The sequence below is a fragment of the Mastomys coucha genome, unplaced genomic scaffold (assembly GCF_008632895.1).
Source record: "Mastomys coucha isolate ucsf_1 unplaced genomic scaffold, UCSF_Mcou_1 pScaffold23, whole genome shotgun sequence".
Classification (NCBI taxonomy): domain Eukaryota; kingdom Metazoa; phylum Chordata; class Mammalia; order Rodentia; family Muridae; genus Mastomys; species Mastomys coucha.
In genome coordinates, this window is record NW_022196906.1 from 104,798,255 (window position 1) to 104,815,193 (window position 16,939).

A 16,939-nucleotide genomic window follows, 5' to 3' on the forward strand; every position below is an offset into this window, starting at 1 on the left:
GCTACACAAACCCAGTAGAGCGGACACACTCCCCACAGGCTGCACCAGCTGCTGCTCTGAGTGCCCTCAGCCGTCTTGGATTTCCACTGCCTTGCCACACAGAGTGGTTCTGGTGTGTCTTGAGAGAAGCCCATGGACTGGGCTCTGAAGGTAGAGGTCAGTCAGTCGACTGCGCCTACCTAGTCAGGCTCCTCTGCTTCCACCATAGGGCCTCTGTGGTCCCTCCGCCCCCTCGATGCTCCTTCCTCATGCCCACCTGGCATGCTTCTCCTCGTGGGATGAGGAGGGATGATTCTTGTGAACCCCAGCACCAGGTTCAAACTGTCAGAGGCCTGTTGAGAGTACAGTAGAGTGCAGGAGAAGCTCAGCTCAGCGCCTCAGTTTCCCTCCTGGTCCGCTTGATGCCGTGGTGACTGTAACTGCTCCTCAGCCGCTGGGCTGGGACAGAGATCAGGGAGAACTTCAGGTTTGTCTGAGGCACCTATTATTATGTATTGTTGTGTCACCTTCTACGGGAACCCTCAGGGCCTGGCAAAATGGGACCGGGGTGAACGTTCACCTCAGGATGAAGTTTTATACGTCTAGGGCTGAGAAGGCACCCAGCTTTATTTACAGATTTCCTCAGGACACCTTTCTAGCAGGCTTCCCACCCGGAAAGTCTCCCCAGGGTCTCCGTACCCAGCTCTGGTCAGAGCTCCTCATTTTGATTCTGGAAGTGCCTCAGCATACATCTCTCCTCTCTAGAACCAGCCCCTCGATGGCGTTTCAATTGTCTTTTTGGCAGAGATGCTTTTTTTTTTCTTTTTTGTAAGAGACATGGCAGAAGAGGACCTGCATACCACTGTTCAGTAGTCAGATGGCTGACGGTTGCCATCATCTGATAGAGTCCTGGCAACCGGAATGGTCCGTGCCCGGTGCCCGGCATCTTAACTATTTCAAGATTCCCATGAGGAGACCCAGGCTTTCTCACTCTGCTCACTCCCTTCTGTCCCCTATGTTTAGACCCCACCCCTGAGCCAGAAGCCCTTTGGTGCTGGCCTCCTGCCAGCACTCAGTAGCCTCAGCTCTGTCACACTGTTACCTTGTTTTCAGAGCTTGGCATCTGCCAGGTCAGGGACTCTCCTACTAACAGGGCCACCCTAGCAGCCAGGGACAGATTACTGTTGAACATGGGGCAATTTCCTTGCTACTTGGGGTGGCTATCTAACTCTGTCAGAAAAATTCTCACGTCACAAGCCCCCCTCAAACCCCTCCCTCTGTGTTTTTGAGCAATCCTGTTCAATCCTGCCATCCTAAACGATCAGTCCCTGACTCCTTCAAAGCCGCTTCTGCCCCTAAAGTGGGACAGAAACCGCTTCTGCCCCTGAGTGGGACGGAAGTGTATCTGGACAGCGAGAGGAGTGTGAGGCCACTCTATAACTATGGAGGGACAGTGGCTCATGACAAGTGCCCAGACTGATGATGTGAAAGGAGCAGAGTCCAGGATGGACACTAGTGAAGTCTTGTCCCTACATCTTTTGGGCCACGAGGCGACAGCCATGGCTATGGCTTCCCCTTGGACCACCGCCTCTGCAGTCCACGTATAAACATGAAGTCCTGACACCTGGATCCCAGCCTGAACTTGTTCTTCAGGGCCTGTCAGCCCCAGCTGCCACCTCAGGAAGCCGCCCTCACTTCTCTCCTTTCTTCTTTGCCTCATTCTTCTCGTCCTCCTCTACCTTGATAGCCACCGTGTCCACACTGTCCTTCTTCTTTTTCTTCTTATCCTCTGAGGGGAGGGAAGAGACCAAGCGGCAGTGGTGAGACAGGAAAAGGCCGCAGAACCTCGCCTCCCCTGCCCTTTCTCCTCAGATCTTTTTTATTTGGGATGTGTGTGTATACATGCCTATGAGTGCAAACATGCATGGGCATGGGTGTAGAGATCAGAGGTTGATGTTGGACATCTTCTATAGCTGTCTGCCTTTAATGTGGGTGTTGGAGCACCAAACTCAGGTCCTTGTGTTTGGACGGCAAAGACCTTACTGACTGAATCGCCTCCCCAGCCCCTCCACAGTTTTTCTGCTAGAAAACAGGCTCCTTGTTTTAGTTGCCTGGCCCTGACCAGCTTCTGCACTCTGCTCTCCTGGGACAGTGCCCAGTCCCTTCTCTGAACCAGCTGCAGCGAGAGGGCAGAGACAGGTTCAATTGGAATAATGGGACTGAGAAAGTGGCTGGCTGCAGGGTTCAGGGCAGGCTGCAATTGGGCTGGAATCTACTTACCTCCAGGGATTTCTGTGAGTTCATTAAGGGGAGGCACGGTCTCCAGCTTGTCTGTGTACATCTTGGCTGCCTTTCGCTGTAGATACCGAGCCTCGATCTCCTTCCGCGTCCGTGGTACACGGCAGTTGAAGACACAACACAGCGTGATGACTGTATAGATGTCAGAACAGGTATGGCTGGGGTAAGGTGTCAGCCAGATTGAGTGGTACCTAACTAGTCCTAACTCCATCTGCTTAAGCATGTCTCACATGAGATTTCTGCAAAAGCCCAAGATGACCTCCCAGGCAAAATCTGACTTTACACAGATGCACATGGCCCCATGCTTAATGTAATGCTTTACTGTCAAATTCTTAGCAACTTGGACATGACACCTGGGATTTTCATTGTAGTAGCCCACAAATTCTATAGCCAGTCTTGGTCTGATAGTCGCTGATCACACTGGGTGCTAGAGGAGGGTAAAGTGAAGGTCTTAGGTATACGGCTCTAGCCAAGGCTACCTAGAATCACCCTGTGCTTCTGACCTAGGCCTCTCTGAGTGCTTCTAAGACACCCCAGGTCTCCTTCTCCAGCCTCCTTGTCACAGACAGAGGTGCCTTAAACACCCAAAGGTGTGACTGCATCCTCTTCAGCTTCGCTGAGGACAAGCCTGGACCCTGGCTGGGGAAGAAACTGGTGAGGCCGCCGAGACCCTGTCCCAGGCACTTACTCCTGGGGGAGTTATCCCAGGGATGTTTTTCTGGTTAAAGGCAGCTATGCCACGTCAACTGGGCAGAACATGGAGCTGGCCTGTCTAGTGATGGGCAGGTCAGGGCTGCCAGAACCTGCCTGGCTGGACAGAGTTTATTTTTCTAAGACTCCCACAATCTGACCACTGTGGCCCCAGCCCCTACGGAGGGGGTGGGGCTGGTTCCTATTATAAATAATATGACCAGACAGAACTTCCTGGCAGGCTACTGAGGTGTAGAAGGGCCCAGGCATGACAAGCCAGGTCTATTTTGAGGAAATGGATCAGACCAGGGAGTCTAGGGTCATCTTATTCAACCAAAGCTGTGTACCTTGAGCCAAATATTTTCCTCCCATTTGTCTCACCCAGACTTTAGAATGGGAGAAGCAATGGGATGGAATGGATGGATGGATGGATGGATGGATGGACGGGTAGACGGATGGACAGACGGATGGGAGGCATTGACCAAAAGCCTTCACTACTGGGAACTAGATTAGGTTCTTTTGGGAACCATCAGCATCCAGGAAGAGGCTGGCAACACTAGGGCCCCAGCGTGTGGCTCTGGTGTTAGACCTGAGCCGACAACGGTCTTTTATTACCCAGAGTGCTCTGCTTTGGCCTTACCCAGACCTCTGTGTGGATGCTTTGGACTCAAGGTCTCTCTCATGCTCCAGTCCTACTGGCTTAGGTCATCTTTGTTAGTCATCCCAATGGTACCCTGAGGACCCTGCCTGCTAAGGCTCCATCCATGTAGCTGGTGCCATGTCCTGGAAACCCAGAGCTCAGAAGATGCCAATCAGGCAGCTGCTGGCAGCCAAAACAAGGATCACATACTGTCCATCTAAGCCTGCCCTGCTTGCTTCTCTTCAAAGAAAAGGAATAAGGATTTGAGGTCAAGTTCTGAAGCCCAGGACAGAGCTGCGAATTCTGGCATCTTCCAGGGGACCTTTATTCAGCCCTAGTCCCCATCTCTGAGGGAATTGTGGGGAGACAATGCGCCACTAACACCTGCCTGAGTCCAGGCAGTCTGGGAAGTAGAGGAGAGAGCTTCTCGCATCACCCCCAGAGGCTATGCTACGGAAGGCAGCCATTGCTGACCCGGTCTGCAGGGATCTTCCATCCCTGACCTTTCCCCCTCTAGGAAATGCAGTTAGGGGAGGAGGGATGCTCTGCAAATGACTTCCATGGGCCTCTTTAGTTTGACTGCAAATTTCTGGTGTGGCCCCAGGCCCCTCCCCCATTCTCTGAGAGCAGGGCCTGGGAGAGGCCTCAGGCTCCTAGTTGTTACCCTGGGGTTGGGGGAGTACCCCAGAGGTGTTCCCTTCACTGCTCTGGGGTTCCTTGGGGCAGCTGCCCCCCAACTCTGCCTCTTGATGACAAAGGTGGGTCTCCTTCAGGATACTGTGGCTCTGGCTGCAGACATCCCTCTTGCGGGGTGGGGGGTGGAGGCATCACTGAGCTGTCTCCTCTCTAGGTCTTAGCTGGGAATACAATCAGCTAGTTCCCCAGATCTGGGAGAAGCAGGGGGTACTCTCACTAGAGGACAAGAAGCCTGTACGAATCAGACATCTTGAGAGCCCTTCACATCTGGATGGTTTCTTTGTGGCCATCCAGCAGTCTAGGCCATCTCTTGGGGAAGCTGCCACCAGAACTCAAATGTCACTTTAGCCTCCATTTTGGGTACATTTCGGTGACGTCCCATGGGTTTTATCGGAGACCTGGCATAGAGGCCAGTTTCCGCCTAGCTTCTGGCCATACGGTCCCCTCTAGAGACGCTTCCCAGCCAGGCTCCCTCTGGTCCACAGCCCAGAAGACCCCTCCTCTACGGGCTGTTGTAAGTGAGTGGGTTTCTTCTCTCTTTGTTTGCCCCTCCTTGCCCTTGCTTTGTGCCCTGGTGTCCCACCTGGCCTGCTTTTCATTCAATTTGCTGCCACTCCCCACCCCACTCCCCACCAACTCTACAATGGGAGAGGGTCGAGGGATCCTACTGCATCAGTGAGTCCGGACTGGAGGAGAGGAGTGGACCCCTGCTCTGAAAAGTAGGTATGAATCGTTTCTGGAAAATGGTACTTGAAGAGGTAGGGCTCAGGGTCTGGAAGCCGCATTTGCTCAGTGGAGGCTGGCCTTGCTGGGGCCCCTGGGTGTAGGCTCTCTGAATTGGCCAAACTGCAAGAAAAGCATCAGGAAGCCAGCCATAGGAAATATGACATGTCCTGGATTCAGTTGGAGTCCCCTATAATTAACATAATTGCCATGTGGCTGCCTCCCTGGGTCCAGCAGAAATCTTCGGGTCACCGCTGGCCCGTCAGCCCTCCACAGGGACTTCGTGTGAGTGAGGAGGTGCCAGAGACCACGGTGGGCCTCTTGTGCGTGCCTAGCCTATTTGAACTGCTCGGAATTGCTGCTCTGAACCCATGGAGTACAGAAGGGGTCAGGAATGCTAGAAGGGCTGTGTTCCTCCTGTGGTGAGGCAGAGAGGACAGGGTATAGCTACTCACTGATGGACAACACGAAGAGCGAAAAGATGCCCACCACGTGCCACAGGCGCATGTCCCAGAATACCACAGTCTCCTTGGTCAGTGGGGGTGGCTTGGGCTTGGGCGGGGCAGTGCTGGGCTGTGGGTCAAGAGAGAAAGGAGTGAGCCAGGCACAGGCCAGCAGGCTGGGATGGGGTCAGCAAGGACTCAGCCCACACATTTTAGAACTCCCAAAAGGTTTCAGACATTCACAACCAACACCTTAGACCTCAAAAGCTCCACGACTCAGAATAAAAGCAGTGATCAGAGTCCCAGACCGTGTCACCAAGGACTTGGACTTGAATAGTGGTTGATGCTTGGGGAAACAAGGCTCAAAGAAGCAAATGTGGACAGTGTGTCCTAGCCAGCACGGATGGGGTCTTAGGACCAAGGCCAGAGACAAGGGCAAGGCCTGTTTCATGGGCCAGGTGTGCTGCCTGGTAGACTGGTTTTGCTGTCATCTCCCAATAGAGCTCTACGGCTGGGCTACATGGGTAAGACTTTCCTCATGCAGGTTTCCACACGTTGGCTCCTGCCCTACTCACTCATCACCATGCCACCTAGGCCTGCCAGGATAAGCCGAGAAAAATTGTAATGTAGCGCCACCAGGTGGCTACACCATGTAAGTGCGGCTAAAAAGGACACAGGATCTGTGGGCTTTTAGGAGGCACAATCAAGTCTCAGGTCTAAGGGGACCTGGCCACAGGGTATTAAAATATAACATCCCACCTTGCGTTTCTAGAAGGTAAGGAGAGCACATCATTGATCGGGGTGTCTTGGAGCTATGGCTTTGCCCTGGGTGTGTTTGTTTTTATAGATGCTGCACTGGGGATTGAACTTGGGGTTTTGTGTGTGCTAGGCAAACGCTTACCAACTTAGTTTCATTCTCAGCCTGTCCTGGGTGTTTTGAGGTTATGTGACTTTGCCCCAGGTATCTATGGGAATATGGCTGTGCCTTATGAGAGAGGGTAGTTTTGACTAGAAATAGATACAATCCTGTATCAGAAAGTTTGGCTAAGAGACAAGGAAAGGGGAGAGACCAAGGCATTTGTGCAATATGCCATCTCCTAAATGATCGGTAAGGATGGGCTGGAAGTGTCCCTTGTGGCTATCTGAGAAAGAAAAGCCACCTGTTTCTCAACCTCTCTCCTGTTCCCACACCCCCACTGCGGTCCATAAACATAGATAAGCACCTTCTAGAAGCGGGCACTTCCTTATCTAACAACTGCCACCCACGGGGAGGGTGACCTATGCCAGGCAACCCAGACTCACTGAGCCAACGACCGACTGACCGGTACATGACTTCTAAGCTCTTCTGCTCACTAGGAGGGACGAGGGTGGGGACCTCCTTTCTTTACTCTGAACCTCCGTTTCTCTCCCTGTCATTGGAGTAGGGTAGTGCCGGCTGTTTCTGGAGACTCTCCAATCTGATGGCAAAACTGACGATAATGTACGACTAAACCAGCATTATCTCTTGGTGGATCAGGGAACCCCCTGTGAGGGTAGGGAATGGATACATGGCATGTGTGGGCGAGTGGGCACACACATGGGCAGAGGGCAAATGTGTGGTTAGAATAATGTGTATTTTGTTCGGTTCCTGACTGCAGCATCAGAATTGGGGTCTTGGCAGTGGCTGCTCCCCATTTCACAGGCCTGGTGTTTTGACCTGACTAACTGTCTAACTGGAAGATCCTGATCAGGCTCTTTGGCGGAGGATAACGGGCCACAACCAGGCATCTTAAGGAAGGCCCCGTAAAGTAGAAATTCTGAAACGTGGAGGTCCTGCCTCCTCCAGAGGCACAGCCTGGTAGAGAGGAACCTTGCAGGGCTGGACAGAGAAGGGACGCAGATCCCAGCCCTGCCTGTATTTTCTACGCTTCCTAGAAGAAAGGCCTTGCATGAGCTGTAGGCAGATGGCATCCAAATGTGATTTGCTCTCCTGTGCCAGGAGACGATGAACTACTTGGAGCGGGAGACTCCTTGCCTCAGAGCTGACTTGCCTGTGGCTACAGCCTTTGCTCTGACAACAGCTCAGTTTCAGGGCAGTTGGTGAGAGGCCCTAGGCTGCCCCATGGGACCCAAGCCAGCCTGGCTTCCCTTACTGGGGACTGATACCTGACTTGAACAGCCTCTTCCACACCACTGGTCAGTTGCAGAAGGGACACACTACACAGGGGCAGAGGTATCTATATGACAGGGTGCTGCCCTCAGACTCAGACCAGTTCAAAGCTCTGCCCCCTCAGAACCCTGAGTGTGGCTGGCTCTGTCTTCCATGCCACCCTACCTGTCCCTTAGCAACTGCCTCCCAGACCTCCACTCTGTCCTCCTGCCCTCTTGCCTCCAGCTCCTGACGTCTGTTCTGCTACCTCTTACTGGAAAGGCTGCAGGTGGCCCCAGCCAGGCTCCTGGCCAGCTTGCTCCACCCACCCATCTTCTTCACCTCCTCTCTGGGCTGAATCCTCTCAGCCTACCCAAGCTGTGACTTTTTCTCATTATTCTCTTCCAAAGAGGAACTGTTCGTGAGGCGTCTGCTCAGAAACCGTCCACAGTTCCAGTAATCACTAGAACCTAGTTGGATTTCCAGACCCTGGGTCCCGCCTAAGTTAGGGAGATGTGTGTAGAGAAAGGCCAGTTCCCCTAGCAAACCTTAAATTCAGGGTCCGAATGTCCTCTATGAGACTAGAAATCGAGAAAACTAAGAGCTGAAGGTCCCCTCTCCCCATACTCTAGGAAAACAAAGACCGGATGGCAAAGCTGTATCCCTCCTCCACTCATGGACACAAACTCCTTGTGTCCCTGAAGTCAGAGTCTGTGCTCAGACCAGTGACTCTAAGCGTGAAGGGCAAGGGGCCATGTCACCCCACCAAGCAAGATGAAGGGCTAGAGTCAGCGCCCCGCACCCGCTGGCCCCTGCCTCGACGGTGCCAGCATCCCGATCCCTCCATGATGCCGTGCCTCACCTCTACCAGCTGCGTGGCGACACCCGCCAGGCAAGCCCCCAGCGCGGCGCCGCCCAGCGCCCAGAGCCGCCCCGAGCCACGCTGCCTCCCGGCCATGTTCTCTCGTTTGCCGCGCGCTCCCGTGCAGGTCCTGAGAGCCCAGGGGGCTGATGCACAGAGCTACCGGGTGACTGCCCCTGGCCACCGGCAGGCGGTGATGGTGGTGGTGGCAGCGGCCGCGGAGAGTCCTGGCTGCGGGCGGCTGAGTCCGCATCATTTATTCATCTTGGGTGTCAGGTTCCCGGGACGCCACCTGCGCCATCACTGCTGGGGTGAGGGTAGGTGTGGGTGGCACCCCGCCTAGGCTATCAGACTTTTAGACCTCCACTACACCCCAAGGACACTGAGGTGGGGGGGAAGGAGGGGAGGAAGGGAAACGTTTAGGGGTAGGTCCTTGACTAACATATACCCCCCTACACTCCCGTCCCTTCTCCCTCGGGCCTCAGTTTCTCCACTTGGGACAGGGGAGGGGCTGGAATCAACTGATCTAGGAGGCCCTTCCCATTCTGACGTCCTGAGTTTGGGGAAAAAAAATGGTACTGGACTTGGGAGGGGGCAGAGCGGGCATGTTGCCATGGTGACAGGCACCGAGGGATATCCTGGACTTTCTGGGCTGGCTTCCTGCCCAGAGGCAGCTCTGGTCACCCTGGACACCAAAGCAGAAGGAGGGGAGGATGTGGAGAACCAGGCATAGTATAGTTCAAGCTGGCCATATGTTGATGTTGTGGGAGGAGCTTCTGCCCCACAGGACTATATCCCGGGAAGATCATTTTCTGACCCTGTTGAATGGCCTGCCATATAGCCTGGGCCTTGACCTAGCAAGTCCTTGAAGCTGCACTGTGGGCCTAACCCGGTGGGAACATTGACGGCCCAGGGATGGAGTTTGTGAGCATCCGTGGAGACCCAGAGGAGGGGATACGGTCTTAGAGCAGGGTGGGAGGGAGCTTGGAAATACCTATGCGTAGTCCACCTCACTCTCCCATTTTCCTTCCTTCTTTCCACTAGCACCTGCTTGCTGAGTGCTAGGAGAAGCAGGCTCGGCATCTTTTCTCTCACCAAGAACAGCTGTGGAGGCCAGGCTGGGGGGCGGGGAGAGGGGGGAGAGTCCTCAGCAAGGCCCTTCCATAGGTCTCATAGGGCTCTATCCTGTATGTGCCATCGATGGATAAGGACAGAGGAGGCCTCAACAGGGAGCAGAAGGCCACGTGCCCTTCAGGGACTGCATTTAACAGGGCAGCCAGGAAAACAGCTACTGTTTGAAAAGGACTGAGATCAAAGTCAGTCTCGACAGTAGCTGGCAAAAACCTAGGGGTAGCTTCATCCAAAGCAAGCAAGAAACAGAATAAAAGCCCAAAACAACACGACAGAATACACCTTCCCCACCCCCAGGAATGCTTCTCCAACTAAAGCAGCAGCAGCAGCAGCAGCAGCAGCAGCAGCAGGTCTCTCCCTCCTACTTCCTCAAGCCTCAGCCACAGGCTAGACCTGGGTCAGGCTACTGAAAACCACATTGATAGCAGGGGGGTGATGGCAGGTGGGGGAGGCGGGGATAATGACCCTGGGGCATGTGCTTAGAGAGGCAGAACTGAACTTTGTCCAGGTGAACCAGGCAACTGGGTTGTGGCAATGGGAAGTTCTAGCCTGGGGACTAAGAAGCCCGAGGCTATCACAGGGCTAATGGTGGGGAGAGGGGAGGGTACAGTGACTGTTGGCTTTGAAAGCCGGCTCACCTTAGCAGGACACATTGGACTGCTGCTCACAGGATCTCCCTTGCTGCTCAACCCAGGGAGGGTACTGATGTTCAAAGTTCCTTCTCTTGGAAGAGGCTCAGTGGTTAGGAGCATTTGTTGCTCTTGCAGAGGTCCCGAGTTTGATTCCCAGCATCTGCGGGATGGCTCTCAACCATCAGTAACTCCAGTCCCAGAAGATTTGACACTTCCTCCTGAACTCGACAGGCATGTGGTGTACACAGGCAAAACATTCATACACATAAGAAAATAAATTCATTTTAAGAATTAAAGTACATTTTCTTGTTTGTCTGGCAAAAAGTAGGGGAAGCCAGAATTATGGTTGCGTGGAAGAGCGCTTGCCCTGTTCAGTCACCAGCACTGCAAACATAAATAAAAACAAACGGAAGCCACGCCTTTAATCCCAGCGGGGGGGGGCGGGTAGAGGAAGCCACGCCTTTAATCCCAGCGAGGGTTGGGGGGGTAGAGGTAGGCAAATTTCTGAGTTGGGGCCAGCCTAGTCTACAGAGTGAGTTCCAGGACAGCCAGGGCCACACCGAGAAACCCTATCTCAAAAAAAAAACAAAACAAAAAACAAAAAACAAACAAACAAAGACAAACGGAAGGAGAGGGAGGAGAGAGAGAGAGGAGCATGCTGCATCTCGCAGCAGGAGGCCCCTTCCCCCACCTCTCATGTATTGATTAGGGTCTTGCTACACAGCTCAGGCTAATTTCAGACAGGGTCTTGAACAGAGCTGACATCTCACTTGCCTTTGAATCCACATCTTTTTGTTCAATGCAAGTTTCCAGATTCCCCCTCGATTCTCTCTCTCTCTCTCTCTCTCTCTCTCTCTCTCTCTCTCTCTCTCCTCTCCTCACACACACACACACACACACACACACACACACACACACACGTATGTGGGCACATAATACTGTCATACTGTCTTATAGGCTTCAAAATCCAATTGACTTAGAATAATAGGGTATCTGAAAAGTCTTAAGTGTTAATAGCCAAAGAAGCATAAAAGTTATGAACTTATAAGACACACCATCTGATAATTGAAGCTAAACACCTATAACCCCAGCACTTAGGAGCCAGAGGCAGGGGGATCACTGTGGGTATGAGGTCAGCCTGGTCTATATAGTGAGTTCTGGGCCAGCCAGGGCTACATAGCAAGACAAAAGAAACAGCATTTGAAAACTTATTTAAATTTCTTGTTTTTCCCCTCTGAAATTGGAAAAGTTGGGAAAAGGGGGATGTTATTCAAAATTCACAAAATGTAGTTAATGTAAAAGAATTTAAACAATTAAGCTTTTGAATTACATGTCTTATAAGTTTTATGCATTTTTTAAAATATAACATCTGTAGTCATTAAAGCTTAAACTCAGCACTTGGGAGGTGGATAGAGAATCAGGAGTTCAAAACTATCCTGGGCTCCATGAGACCTGTCTCTAAAAATATATATACCAAAACCTTACTGATGCTGATGGCTGTGAACTCTGGCCCACAGCTGGTTACCTACCCATCAGTCCCTGTCTGTAAAACAGGTTCATGTCAAGCCATTGTTGCATGCTAGTCTTTACAATTGTCATTGTGGAAGGCTCTACGGCATAAAAGCAAAGCCATAGATCTCCATCAATCGGTGCTCTATTGTTAGATATTTAGGGCGTTTCCAGTTTTCCAGTGAAAACGAAACTTAAAATACATCGTGGTCAGAATGCTGGCCTTTGCATTGACTCTTCGTCTCCTCCATTTTCTCTCTTTCTCTTCTTTTTTTTTTCCTTTGAGAAAAAGCTATGTGACACTGAGTGGCCTGGGGCTTGCTGTGTGAAACAGGCTGCTCTTGAACTCAAAGAGATCTACCTACCTTTGCCTCCAGAGTGCTAGGTTAAAGCCATGTGCCATCATGCCCTACAGCCCTTAATTTATTAGTGTGTGTGTGTGTGTGTGTGTGTGTGTGTACCCAGTGCCCATGTCATGCATGTAGAGGTCAGAGACCAACTTTGTGAAGTAGTTTCTCCCTTTACAGTTTTATATGGGTTCCCCAGACTGAGCTCTGGTTGCCAGGGTGTCCAGCACTGGCCTGTTTGCCCTTTCTGGCTGAGCCATCTCGCCAGATCTACCCTGTTCTCTAGCGAGGGAGGAATCCCAGGGAGGAGCTCTGTTTGGCCTCTGGAAATTGCAACACTCAGCTCAGTCTCCTGCCTCTGATTCAGGACTCTGACCACTCTCTGGTATTGTGCGGCTTCTTCCTAGGTCCCCTCAACATGCCCTTGTACCCCACCAGGTGGGCCCATCAAGGCTGGGCTGGGGGAGTTCTGGTTCCCTGGAAGAGAGCAGTCCCTCCTGTGTGGAGACATATGTGCTGGCATGCCAACCACTACTTGTCCTTGTTGTACTATTTTTATATCTGATGGGTTTCCTGTGGGACCAAAGCCAGCCTCCAGGGCCTCTGGGTTGGAAGTCATGGGTAGGGAACTGAGCAGTGACCAGGAGACCCCGTGGACATTTCTTTTCTGGAGCTTGACACCATGGAACTCAAGGCTTGGCTTTGGAGAAGCTGAGGGGTAGTGAATGGAGATGCCTCCACCCACCCAGTCACAGAGCCAGACTGGGATCCAAGCCACCATGGACTTAGCCTGAGGTGGGGGTGGGAGTTAGATAGCTTGGGCCAGTGACACAGCAGCTGGGTTTGCTGGGAGCTGGCTGTCCCTGATCTTGTTGGCCCTACGCCCGACCCAGAATAGCTCAGGGCTGAGCCCAGCCTGGGTCAGACCTGTATGTGCATGAACTTGAGCTTATATACCAAGACACTGGTGCGCAAGGGAGCGCCTTGCATTCTGCATGCAGCTCTGTGTGTGTCTGTGTGTCAGTCTATGTCTTTGTACATGGTTGCACAAGTGTCCACGGATGGGGCCGTTAGCATGGAGAGGTGTAGCCTAGGGGCCCCACCTTTCCAGTGGTGGAGGACCCAGGTGGTCCAGCTGAATACATATTCTGTCACATGTCTCACATGGGGCACTGCGTGCATGCACATGTCATGTGCAAATCTGTGAGGAGCTGAAACAGGAATCCTGTGATGCCAGGAGCAAGGGTGAGGGATTCAGTAGATCTTGCCCTTTGGAAACTACGGGGCGGGGCGGGGTGCAGAATCCAGTCCTCAGTCACGTACTAACCGGAAGAGATGCTTGGTAGGCCTTGCCTCCTGGCAGATAATAAAACAGGGAATGGGGATGCATGTGAGGAGGCCGAGTGGCTGAGGAAGCCACATTCTCATGAAGGAAGCTGGGATGCCCCTTTCTTCCTTCCTGTTGAGAGCCTAGGCAGCATTGCCCCCCTTCAGATACATGTGCAGATGGAGAAACTGAGGCTGAGAGAAGGAAAGAGCTGGCTTGGAGACATCTGACACAAGACCAAACCTTTCTAGCTCATGGCCAGCCCTGCTGGCCAAAAAGAGGCAGGCAGAGGGCAGGGCTAGAGAAGTAGGAATCTGGGGGAATGGGGCTCCTGGGGAGCGGGGAGAATGGGGGAGTGGGGGCAGGGTACATGGGAGAGAGTATTGAAAGCAGTAAAGCTGGGGCTGAGGTGTCAGCTCAGTTAGTTCAGTACTTGCATTGTAGGCATGATCCCCAAAACCCATGTGAAAAAGCCAGGTGTGGTAATCTCATCACTGAGGAAGAAGGGGCAAGCAGGTACTCACCGGCCAGTCAGTTTAGTCTATGTGGTTAGGTGAAGGTCAATGAGAGACTGTCTCAAAAACAAACAAACAAACAAACAAACAAACAAAAAAACCGACAGCACCGAAGGAGACACAGTCAACCATCTCTCTCTCTCTCTCTCTCTCTCTCTCTCTTTCTCTCTCTCTCTCTCTCACACACACACACACACACACACACACACACATGCAAAAATGAGAACCTGCAATACATTTACCTTTTTTAAAAAAAGTATTTGAGAGAAAGGAAGGAAGGAAGGAAGGAAGGAAAAAGGGGGGAAAAGGCTGGAAGGAAGGAGATGTCTTGGCCAAGTGGGGAGGAAAGAAAAGGCTGGGGAGGGTTCTTGTCGATGGAGACCAAGATTGGGGTAGGGGAGTGAAGGAGAGCAGCAACCGCGATAGGGTTACTGGGCCACAAACTCAGAGCCTGCCACTGTAGGGCAGACTGGCCGAACTTAAATGCTCACCAAAAAGCAACCCGAGGGAGCCAGGGTTGCTGAGGTTGGCAGGCCCCTTCTCAGAGACTCTTAGAAGTCTCTTCTGTCCGGCAGGATGCATGGAGGCTGTCCAAAACTTGGGTGGACTCTCCCTGCTCTCTTTCACAGCTGTCTCTTCCCCAGGCTTCTCTCTGTGCTCAGGCTTGGAAGGCTTAGGAGCAACTCAGCCAGGCCAGTCAGCTCCTAGAGGCCGGGTGCCACTGCAGGTGGAGGGGTGATTTGCTTGCTGGCCAAAAGGGAGCCCGGCAGCTGGACAGCAGGGCTCTTTGTTACAGGTTTGAACCGTGGTCCCTCCTCCTTCCAAGAGTTTGGTTTGGAACTGCGCTGCTCTTTCCAAGGTCGAAGGCTTTGGCACAGGAAACTGGCCAGCTTCAGGCTGTACCCGGAATGAAAGCAGGGGGCCTCCTTCAAGGTCACATACAGCAGTAGCTGCTACCGAAGCACGCCCAGTTCAGGGGCTGCTGGTTATCATGGCCGACTGCTCTAAGCAACAAGTTTCCCCTAATCTAACCAGGGGCTCCTTCGCGGGTGTGTAGGGGTGAAGGTGGGGGGCCCGGTGACCCAATGGGAGTCGGCAAGGTCTCGGAGCTACAGCCTGGGCAGAGTCGGTGGGTAGGGAAATCGGGGTGGCCTCAGGCACTGCCTGTCGTCCTCGGATCGGGAGAGGGAGGTAAGAAGGCGAAAGACAGCCAGGGTGCGATCCCGGGGAGCTCGCGGACCGGCGGGGGAGCTTTCGCAGTCTGGCGGGAGAGGCTCTGGGAGAGAGTTGTTGGCTTGGGGACATTCCGAGGCCGCGCCCCGCCTCCTCGGCAACACCTCCGGGCGGGGCGCGGAGAGGGAGGGCGGCCGGGCGCGGAGCTGCGCGGCCACTCGGGGCACCGCGGCGCACAGCGCAGGTAAGGGCGCGCGTCGGTGGGCGGGGTCCGCTGCTCCCACGAGCTCTGCGGCGGGTGGGGGCTCTCGCCTCCTCCCGCTGCCATGGTCACGAGCCCTCCATCTTCGGTCTCAGCTTCCTCCTCCCGGTCCCGTGGTCACCCGGCCCGGGTTTAAAAGCAGCGCGGGGTCCGACCCCCAGCAGCAGCGCGGAGTGCGAGCGCAGTGCCCTACGGCCAGACCAGAACCCGGGTGCGAGTGTATCACCCAGAGGGAGAGAGGCTGCCAGGAGCAGGTGACCTGGCTGATCAGAGCGGAAGGGCTGACAGAGAAGCCGAGAAGGTGGTGTTGCCTGCCTGGGAGGAGCCTAGACGGATGTTCGAATGTTGGAGCAGAGTAGTTTGGGCAACTCCTGGGCGTCATGGCAGGCCGAGGAAGGGGAAGCGAATGCAGAGACTGGGACGCATGTAGGGCAAGAAGCTTGGACCGGTGGAGAGGCAGAGCCGGGGCTGAAGACTGGAGGGCGGGTGTGACAGTTCTGTGCACTTGCCTGGAGCAGATACTTTCTCCACTGCCCACCAGGCATGTAGGTTGATTAATGGGCCTCTAGCATAGTCCAGGAAAAGGCCTACCCAGCAGAAATAAGGTCCATGCCACTCCAGACTAGGAAATACCAGAGTGAGTGCCATGCTAGGGTGTGGTTTAGGGGCCTTAGGGGCCAGGACTGGGTGAGGGCAGGGAAGGCCCCAGTGACCCTGCTTGGGAGCCATCTGGTGTGGACAGAGGCCAGGAATGCAAGGGAAAGGTCCAGCTACTGTTTAGATGGCCACAAGGACAATAGCTGAGTCACCTGTACACCCAAACTTAACTTTTTTTGGCCTCACCCTGCCAGCTTGTGAGCGTCAAGTCTACCTGGGGATGAGAAGCGAGGCTGGGCCCTGCCAGGAATGCACTGTGTTCCTCAGTGAGTCACCCAGCGCCTCTGAGCCACTTAGTTCTGGCGCGCCTGTTAGGGCTGGGAGTGAGGGGCCTGGGAATGAGCTCTGCACCTGGTCTACAGACATATTTCTAAACCCTCCTGGGCTTTCCATGCCTCACATTCACCTTTTGCACAGCCTGCCACTAAGGGCCTCAGAGTTGGCAGGCGGGAGAGTATGAGAAGGCTGTGTTGTTGACCAGAGGGCTATGGCATGGGTGCTGCTGGGCCCAGGGCTAGAGAGGAGAATACGCTTGCTGGCACACACTCTCTCAAACACTCGTGTCCAGCCTTATACTCACGACACCGCTTCTAGATGAGCCCAGAGCTCCTCGCCGTCTTCCCAGGTGCAGGCCTCTCAGGACACCTTTTACCATCTATGTTTAATGTCTGCCCTTTCCTCTGGTGATGTGACCTCCTGGGGATGGCAATCCTTCTGGGACCACAGATCTAAGAGGTAGTACTTATAGACTTAGTGGCTGCCAACCTGGCTCTGTTGGATCTACCCAGGTCCATCCTATGCTTTGGGATGTTTGGCGATGGGGAGCTCAAGGACCAGGTTCTGTGCCAAAAGAAGCGTCTCTCTGCAGTTTATTCTTTTGAGGGGCAACCACAAGAGTTTGAAATGTCCTGATCTAGTTAGGTCTCC

General features: G+C 53.5%; 2 protein-coding genes across 11 annotated transcripts in view; one reads left to right on the forward strand and one right to left on the reverse strand.

Moving 5' to 3' along the window:
• Positions 1–576: 576 nt before the first annotated feature.
• Tmie (transmembrane inner ear) lies at positions 577–10,583 on the reverse strand. Of its 4 annotated transcripts, XM_031344347.1 has the most exons (5): positions 10,229–10,583; positions 8,460–9,577; positions 5,482–5,599; positions 2,260–2,409; positions 577–1,768 (listed from the first exon to the last, which is right to left on the reverse strand). In XM_031344347.1, the coding sequence occupies exons 2-5, from the start codon at positions 8,553–8,555 to the stop codon at positions 1,671–1,673; spliced, it is 462 nt and encodes a 153-aa protein (XP_031200207.1). In that variant the 5' UTR covers positions 8,556–9,577; positions 10,229–10,583; the 3' UTR covers positions 577–1,670. The 4 variants fall into 4 exon arrangements, with proteins under 4 accessions (XP_031200207.1, XP_031200206.1, XP_031200204.1 ...); XM_031344346.1 differs by lacking the exon at positions 8,460–9,577; XM_031344344.1 differs by lacking the exon at positions 5,482–5,599.
• Als2cl (ALS2 C-terminal like) overlaps positions 6,166–16,939 on the forward strand; it is a 29,159-nt gene continuing 18,385 nt past the window's right edge. For 2 of the 7 annotated variants that reach the window (XM_031344338.1, XM_031344337.1), the window contains exon 1: positions 15,373–15,656. The gene's annotated coding sequence lies outside the window, so the exon portion shown is untranslated. Of the gene's footprint in view, positions 6,245–15,290; positions 15,338–15,372; positions 15,657–15,683; positions 15,901–16,939 lie in introns of those variants that run through there. The other 5 variants (XM_031344340.1, XM_031344336.1, XM_031344341.1 and 2 more) reach the window with 5 other exon arrangements.

Bases quoted from the DNA above. Each gene is read 5' to 3' on its own strand.
- Tmie (XM_031344344.1), bottom strand. From the start codon at position 8,715: ATGATGCGGACTCAGCCGCCCGCAGCCAGGACTCTCCGCGGCCGCTGC. The intron at 2,410-8,459 runs GTGAGGCACGGC...ACATCTATACAG, and splicing joins TCGCCACGCAGCTGGTAGAG to TCATCACGCTGTGTTGTGTC. The intron at 1,769-2,259 runs GTAAGTAGATTC...CCCTCCCCTCAG, and splicing joins ACTCACAGAAATCCCTGGAG to AGGATAAGAAGAAAAAGAAG.